Source organism: Heterodontus francisci, chromosome 12, assembly GCF_036365525.1.
Source record: "Heterodontus francisci isolate sHetFra1 chromosome 12, sHetFra1.hap1, whole genome shotgun sequence".
In the NCBI taxonomy this organism is placed as follows: Eukaryota; Metazoa; Chordata; class Chondrichthyes; order Heterodontiformes; family Heterodontidae; genus Heterodontus; species Heterodontus francisci.
In genome coordinates, this window is record NC_090382.1 from 111,162,892 (window position 1) to 111,171,487 (window position 8,596).

Consider the following 8,596-nt stretch of genomic DNA (forward strand, 5'->3'; position numbering starts at 1 on the left):
TCTATCTCGCCTGAAGCTTCTACAGCCTGGAACATTTAGCTGCCAATCCTGCCCTTCCCTCAACCAAGTCTCTGTAAGAGCAACAATATCTTATTTCCAAGTACTAATCCAAGCTCGAATTGCTAATGTTGTCCCCTTGTTTAAGAAGGGTAGCAGGGATAATCCAGGTAATTATAGACCGGTGAGCCTGACGTCAGTGGTAGGGAAGCTTCTGGAGAAGATACTGAGGGATAGGATCTATTCCCATCTGGAAGAAAATGGGCTTATCAGTGATAGACAACATGGTTTTGTGCAGGGAAGGTCATGTCTTACCAACTTAATAGAATTCTTTGAGGAAGTGACAAAGTTGGTTGATGAGGGAAGGGCTGTAGATGTCGTATACATGGACATCAGTAAGGCGTTTGATAATGTTCCCCATGGTAGGCTGATGGAGTAAGTGAAGGCGCATGGGGTCCAAGGTGTACTAGCTAGATGGATAAAGAACTGGCTGGGCAACAGGAGACAGAGAGTAGCAGTGGAAGGGAGTTTCTCAAAATGAGACGTGTGACCAGTGGTGTTCCACAGGGATCCGTGCTGGGACCACTGTTGTTTGTGATACACATAAATGATTTGGAGGAAAGTATAGGTCGTCTGATTAGCAAGTTTGCAGACGACACTAAGATTGGTGGAGTAGCAGATAGTGAAGGGGACTGTCAGAGAATGCAGCAGAATATAGATAGACTGGAGAGTTGGGCAGAGAAATGGCAGAAGGAGTTCAATCAGGGCAAATGCGAGGTGATGCATTTTGGAAGATCTAATTCAAGAGTGAACTATACAGTAAATGGAAAAGTCCTGGGGAAAATTGATGTAAAGAGTGATTTGGGTGTTCAGGTCCATTGTTCCCTGAAGGTGGCAACGCAGGTCAATAGAGTAGTCAAGAAGGCATACGGCATGCTTTCCTTCATCGGACGGGGTATTGAGTACAAGAGTTGGCAGGTCATGTTACAGTTGTATAGGACTTTGGTTCGACCACATTTGGAATACTGCGTGCAGTTCTGGTCGTCACATTACCAAAAGGATGTGGATGCTTTGGAGAGGGTGCAGAGGAGGTTCTCCAGGATGTTGCCTGGTATGGAGGGCGCGAGCAATGAAGAGAGGTTGAGTAGATTAGGATTATTTTCATTAGAAAGACGGAGGTTGAGGGGGGACCTGATTGAGGTGTACAAAATCATGAGAGGTATAGACAGGGTGGATAGCAAGAAGCTTTTTCCCAGAGTGGGGGATTCAATTACTAGGGGACACGAGTTCAAAGTGAGAGGGGAAAAGTTTAGGGGGATATGCATGGAAAGCTCTTTACGCAGAGGGTGGTGGGTGCCTGGAACGCGTTGCCAGCGGAGGTGGTAGACGCCGGCACGATAGTGTCTTTTAAGATGTATCTAGACAGATACATGAATGGGCAGGAAGTAAAGAGATACAGACCCTTCGAAAATAGGCGACAGGTTTAGATAGAGGATTTGGATCGGCGCAGGCTTGGAGGGCTGAAGGGCCTGTTCCTGTGCTGTGATTTTCTTTGTTCTTTGTTCTTTGTTCTCTAAGTTCATCTGTCTTACCTGTTATACTTCTCGCATTGAAACAAATGCACTTCAGACCACCAGTCCCGCTGTGTTCAGCAACATCTCCCTGCCTGCGCTTCCTCTTAGTCCTACTGGCCTTATTTACTATGTCCTCCTCATTTACATCACTAGCTGTCCTACTACTCTGGTTCCCACTCCCCTGCCACACTATTTTAAACCCTCCTGAGAGACGCTAGCAAACCTTGCAGCCAGGACATTAGTGCCCTTCCAGTTTAGATGCAACCCGTCCTTCTTGTACAGGTCCCATCTGTCCCTGAAGAGAGCCCAATGGTCCAGATATCTGAAACCCTCCCTTCTACACCAGTTGCTCAGCCACGTGTTTAGCTGCACTATCTTCCTATTTCTAGCCTCACTGGCACGTAGCACAGGGAGTAATCCAGAGATTACAACCCTGGAGGTCCTGTTTTTTAACTTACTACCTAACTCCCTAAACTCCCCCTGCAGGACCTCATCACTCTTCCTGCCCATGTCATTGGTACCGATGTGTACCACAACCTCTGGCTATTCACCCTCCCCCTTCAGAATGCCCTCTGTCCGTTCAGAGACATCCTTGACCCTGGCACCAGCGGGACAACATACCTTCCTGGAGTCTCTTTCACGTCCACAGAAGCGCCTATCTGTGCCCCTGACTATAGAGTCCCCTATAACTATTGCTCTTCTGCGCTTTGTCCCTCCCTGCTGAAGAACAGTGCCAACCGTGGTGCCACTGCTCTGGCTGCTGCTGTTTTCCCCTGATAGGCCATCCCCCCCAACAGTATCCAAAACTGAAACAAAAACAAGAAATGCTGGAATCACTCAGCAGGTCTGGCAGCATCTGTGGAAAGAGAAGCAGAGTTAACGTTTCGGGTCAGCGACCCATCTTCGGAACTGTTCTGAAGAAGGGTCGCTGACCCGAAACGTTAACTCTGCTTCTCTTTCCACAGATGCTGCCAGACCTGCTGAGTGATTCCAGCATTACTTGTTTTTGTTTCAGATTTCCAGCATCCGCAGTATTTTGCTTTTATTTTAGTATCCAAAACTGTATACTTGTTAGAGGGGGGGATAGCCACAGGGGATTCCTGCACTGACTGCCTGCCCCTTCTAGCGGTCACCCATCTATCTGCCTGCACTTTGGGTTTAACCACTTCTCTAAATCTCCTGTCTATGACGCTTTCCGCCACCTGCATGTTCCTAAGTGCATCCAGTTGCCGCTCCAACCGATCCATGCGGTCTGTGAGGAGCTGCAACTGGGTACACTTCCTACAGATGTAGTCGCCCGGAACGCTGGAATGTCACGGACTTCCCACATCTCACAGGTGAAGCACTTCACCCCTCTAACTGTCATTTCTATCACTAATTAGTTAATTGATATAAAATAAATAAATACTTATTAAATCCCTACTAAATTTTGATACACTTCACTCTGTGGTCTCTAGTGCTAGATTTCTACAATAAATATTAAATGCTGTCTAAATACTGTAATCTCCTCCCTCTGGTTTAGTTACTCTACTTATTCATTAGTTAATTAGTGTTTTAATCAATTTTTATCAGTTTTATTTTCAAATTCGGTTTAGATTCCCTACCGGCCAATCAGGTCACAGATTTCCTGTGACGTCACTTTTCCCGGTTTTTTTCCCCCCACCTTGCCGAAGCTGCCGAATCGTTAGGTAAGTACTTTATACTGAAACTTACCTTCCCAGCTGCCCCCTGGCTCGCACTCTCACTGCTACCGCTGTGCACTTGTGGCCAATTTTGGTATCCTAACACAGGAAGGATTTCCTTGACTGAAAGGCAGTGCAAGGAATGTTAACTAGAATTATTCCTGGGAGGAGAGATTTGTTGTGTGACAATAGATTGAGTAGAACAGGCAGTCATCTCTGGAGTTTGGAAGAGAGAGTGGTGATTTCATTGAAATGTATAAAATGCTTACTCGTCTTGGCAGGGTAGATACTGAGAAGTAGTTATTATTTGCTGAAGAGTCTTTAACTACGAGTCATAATCTTAGGATAAGGTCATTTCAGAGTGAATTGAGTAGAAACTTACTCATTCAGAGGATTGAGAATTTTTGGAATTCTCTACCTCAGAGCGCTGTGGATGCTTAGTCATTGAATATATCCAAGAATGAGATCGATACGTTTTTGATTACAAGGAAATCGAGGGATATGAAAATAGGGTAAGAAAGTGGAGTTGAGATAAAAGATCAGCTATGATCTTATTGAAAGGGACAGCAGACTCAGGTGGTCGACTGGCTTACTTCTCCTTCCATTACTTATGTTGTTATGTGTTGAGTAGCACAGACGCTCAGCAAGCTGTGTGTGGGCTGTGTGTGGGCACGGGGGAGATTTGGTGCTGTTGGGAGTCGAGGGGTGGGTATGCCACTTTATACAAGGGTCAGTGCTATTTTCATTGTGGAATCGATGTGCTCTGGAAAATTCGATTAAACTGACAGCTACTTTTGAATTCGCATACTTCATATGTTATCACATATGTTATCGTCCATCACCCTCCTCCCCAAACTATCGAAGGAACCTATCTAAAACTTTTAGTAACTCTAACGAACATACTAGGATAATCAATAAATTTAATTATAGTAATAAAGGCGTCCAAAAGTGCACATAATGTATAGTTTCCGAATATATATTAAATAACTCCTGGTTATAGAAGTACAGTGAATCCTTAGAACTACGAACTTTAAACTAGGCTCCCCGAACGTGGAGGCATGCTAAACTCTAATACTAAACTCTGATAAATGCCATGTACAGGTTCCGAAAACCAAAGCAGAGTATTATAATAATTAATAATAATTAAATGGGCAAACCATTTTCCGCTACCGGGTAAACATGACCGCGATGAAACGTTTGTCACTGCTCTTGACAGTAGATATGCTTGGGAAGAACCTCAGAGTTTCAACTATATAGAGCTTTTTATACTGCTTTTAAAAAAAAGACTGCAAGATAAACTCTTACTTGTCAGTATTCGTGTATTTATTTTTTTATTATTGCACACTGCTAAATGCAGCGGATCTCAGATATTCAGAATTATTCTGAAGACGTTCCGCTTTAAGAAAAGATTGATGCAGTAATTGGTTCAGTCTCATTGTGTCGCTGTCTACCAATAGGAGCTGAGACGCTGCAAGAGATCGACCCCTCCCTATCTTTAAAAGCAGACCGCAGTCGGAGAGAGCGAGCGCGAGCGCGAGCGCGATTGTCTGCGTTTGTACAGCGCCAAGACTTATTCAGAAAGAGCTGAGGTTCAGATTTTACATTTCTCGGGCTTTGTATTTTTAATTTACTCTTTCTCGTACATTAGGTACTGTACTCAATTTGGCGAGTTTTCTGTGTTCTTGTTTCTAAATAAGAAACGGAACAATGGCGAATGCAGTGAACCGCAGGGCATCATTAATTTTTCTGCTTTGTGTGTGGGACCTGGTTTCCGGACAAATTCGGTACTCGATACCCGAAGAATTGAAACATGGTGCCTTTGTTGGAAATATCATCGAAGATTTACATCTGAACGTTCTGGAATTACCTGCGCGCAAATTTCGGCTGATCTCTGATGTCAGGAAGCAGTTATTGGAGGTAAATATGGAAAATGGGGTTTTATTCGTTAATGAGAGAATGGACAGAGAACAGCTTTGTAGAGAAAGCTCTACCTGTTTGCTTTCTCTTCAAATAGCGCTCGAGAATCCTTTGGAAATGCACCGTTTTGCAGTCGAAATATTAGATGTAAATGATAATTCACCCAGGTTTCCGAAGAGTGAATTTTCATTGGATATCAGCGAGTTAATTACAACTGGGGCGCGCTTCCCTCTCGAGAGCGCGCGTGATGTGGATGTGGGGATAAATACAATCAGCACTTACCAGCTTGATTCAAACGAGCACTTCGGCCTCAAAGTCCAGACTAGAAATGATGGCAGTAAAATTGCAGAGTTATTATTAGTGAAGTCCTTGGACCGTGAAGAACAGTCAACCTATAAACTTGTGCTCACTGCAGTTGACGGTGGGATTCCACAGAGATCTGGGACAGCTCAAATTATTATCAATGTTCTAGACGCGAATGATAACGCGCCCGTATTCGATCATGAAATATACAGAACTAACGTTGTAGAGAATGCCCCCAATGGTACGTTGGTGATAAGAATCAACGCTGTTGACATCGATGAAGGTATAAATGCTCAAGTAAAATATTCTTTCACCGATCACGCTTCACAGAAGACACGAGAGTTATTTAAATTAAATCCGCGTACTGGGGAGATCAGAATACAGGGAATATTGGATTTTGAGGAATCAAATGTTTATGAACTTGAAGTACAAGCTGTTAACATTGCGCCACCTGCAATGGCAGGGCATTCCAAGGTGGTGATAGGACTATTTGACGTTAACGATAACGCCCCAGAGGTAGAAGTGACGTCCGTCTCTGGTGTGATCCCAGAAGATGCTGCACTCGGAAGTGTGATAGCTCTAATCTCTGTAACGGATCGAGATTCTGGCACAAACGGACAAGTTCAGTGTCAGATTGAATCGACTGTTCCGTTTAAACTTCAAAAGTCTTTCAGGAACAGCTATAAGTTGGTTACAAATGACATTCTTGATCGTGAAATGACACCACTTTACAACGTCTCCATTTTAGCTTGGGACAGAGGGTCTCCCTCTCTATCGACAAGAAAAACCATCTCATTGTCCGTTTCTGATATTAACGACAACGCACCGAGGTTTACACAATCATCATATAATTTGTTCCTGATGGAAAACAATGCACCTGGACTTTCTATATTTACTATTACTGCTTTGGATTCTGATTTGGACCAGAATGGAAAAGTCTTCTATTCGATTCCGGAGCCTCTTAAGCAGGGTATTTCTCCATCTGCTTACGTGAGTATTAACTCAGACACTGGGAACATTTACGCGCTTCGGTCTTTTGACTATGAACAACTGAAACATTTCCAGATCAAAATTAAAGCCCAGGATGGTGGATATCCCTCATTGAGCAGTATTGCCATCGTGAATGTTATAATATTGGATCAAAATGACAATGCTCCTGTTATTGTTTCACCTTTAACGTGGAATAATTCCGAAGCAGTGGAAATTGGCGCCCTGTTGACACACCCAGGATACTTGGTCACGAGGGTAACTGCGACTGATGCTGATTCTGGTCAAAACGCAAGGCTTTCCTACCAACTAGTGGATGCCTCAGATCCTAGTCTCTTCAGTGTCGGACTCCTATCTGGAGAAATCAGAATAATCAGAAGTCTTACGGGTCAGGATACTAATACACAAAGACTGGTCATCTTGGTGAAGGATAATGGGCAGCCAAGCCTGTCCAGTACGGCTACAATCATCTTTTCAGTCGTGACCAATGTTACTCAGATTTCCGTAGGAACCTACCCACCCAGAAATCAGGAGTATTTTTCGGATGTAAATCTTTACTTAATCATCATTTTAGGAACAACCTCCTTCCTATTTCTTGCCACAATCATTTTTTTGGTTTTCCTGAAGTGTAATCAGGACAGAAATGCTGCTCCATACTACTCAGCAATTTGTTGTTGCAGACGAAGACATTTGAATGACACCTTTAAACGGAGAGGAGTGGCAAACGAATCTTTAAATTATACTGGGACTGGTCAGATTGCTCCTAATTCTGATGCTTACGGTTACACAATCTGTTTATCTCCAGAATCGTCCAAGAGTGATTTTTTATTTCTAAAACCCTGCCATCCTACCTTACCATTCAACGACGTCAAACCTTGTCAGACCAGCAACAGAGTATAATTTTATACATCACATTTTAAACTTTGAGCAGTAGGAAATAATTTCCCCTAGCTAGGAACTTATTGCCGGTATAATTCGAGAGTAAATTTCAGGCATATCAACCCCATCTAAATTTGCATGTGCAGTAATAGTGATGCTTGTTTATGCTTTCTGCCTTGCTGAAACTCATATCCAAAACTGAGATTTTCACCAATGATTGCAACAGTAGTAGGTATTCGGGCTTTATCACAAGTAATTTGCGTTACTAGCTGTGATTTCCTTTTTAATGTCTTCAGTGGCATGGCATGTTGTAGTAAATAAAAAAATTTTTTTAAACATTTCTCGTGGAGGAATTATAAATAGTGGTTTTCGATGTAATATATTCCAGCCATACCAATCTGATTATATAACTTGGGCCCTGGGAGAACTCTGCACAAATATGTATACATTCAATTAATACACACATCTGTCCTTCAACAGTTAGAAATATAATTATCAGTTTTCTAGATACATAAACTGAGGCGAGGTGGGCTCATAAATTGACCAGGACGTTTAACGTTTCTCCACAATACTTGTAAAGTAAAAGTTGACAGTGCACTAAAATTGCACTCCACTTAGTGTCAAGGCAAAATAATTGGGTATGTCCCTAGCAAGAGACAGTATATACTCAATTTCTTCCATTTTGGACAGTTGCTGTACCGGTCTAGATTTATTCATAGCTTAATTTAGAAAATCTTAAGCATGATTATGCATATCTATCGCCAATGGTATTAATTTAAATTCTGGAATTAACTAGACGCCTCATGTTTTGCCTGTCTCAGTTTGCTTTAACCTAGTTTCTAGTGCCTGAACACTATAGCGCTTTGTTACTTTTTGCGCAAGGGGAAAGTATCCTTTGTACGACAGATGTAATAAAATAATAATCTCATTCGTTTATAACAATTTCTGGATCTTGTTCGCATCGTCAGAGGTGAGCCATTTGAATGAGAAATTAACCCTCCTGTCTCCTATCTGCGAGATCAGGAGGATGTTTAAGATATTTTGTCGCTAATAGATGGAGGGTACAACGTGTTCGTGTGAGTGTGGCGAGTTATCTTCTGGTTGAATAATATATCGTTTTGTTAATTTTCTCCAAAGTGGGAAGTTTTCCTGAAAAAATAATGCAATAGAATAGTTAATTAATTCAGATTACAAGTGGTTAGAGAATTCTCTACGCCTCGTCCGGAAGAATTGCACTATCAGAGGTGCTTCATCTGG

At 42.5% G+C, this 8,596-nt stretch overlaps 1 protein-coding gene across 1 annotated transcript; it reads left to right on the forward strand.

Moving 5' to 3' along the window:
- Positions 1-699: 699 nt before the first annotated feature.
- LOC137375736 (protocadherin-10-like) lies at positions 700-7,360 on the forward strand. The gene is made up of 2 exons (XM_068043123.1): positions 700-766; positions 4,956-7,360. Exons 1-2 carry the CDS (start codon positions 700-702, stop codon positions 7,358-7,360), a joined length of 2,472 nt encoding a protein of 823 aa, XP_067899224.1.
- Positions 7,361-8,596: the final 1,236 nt, after the last annotated feature.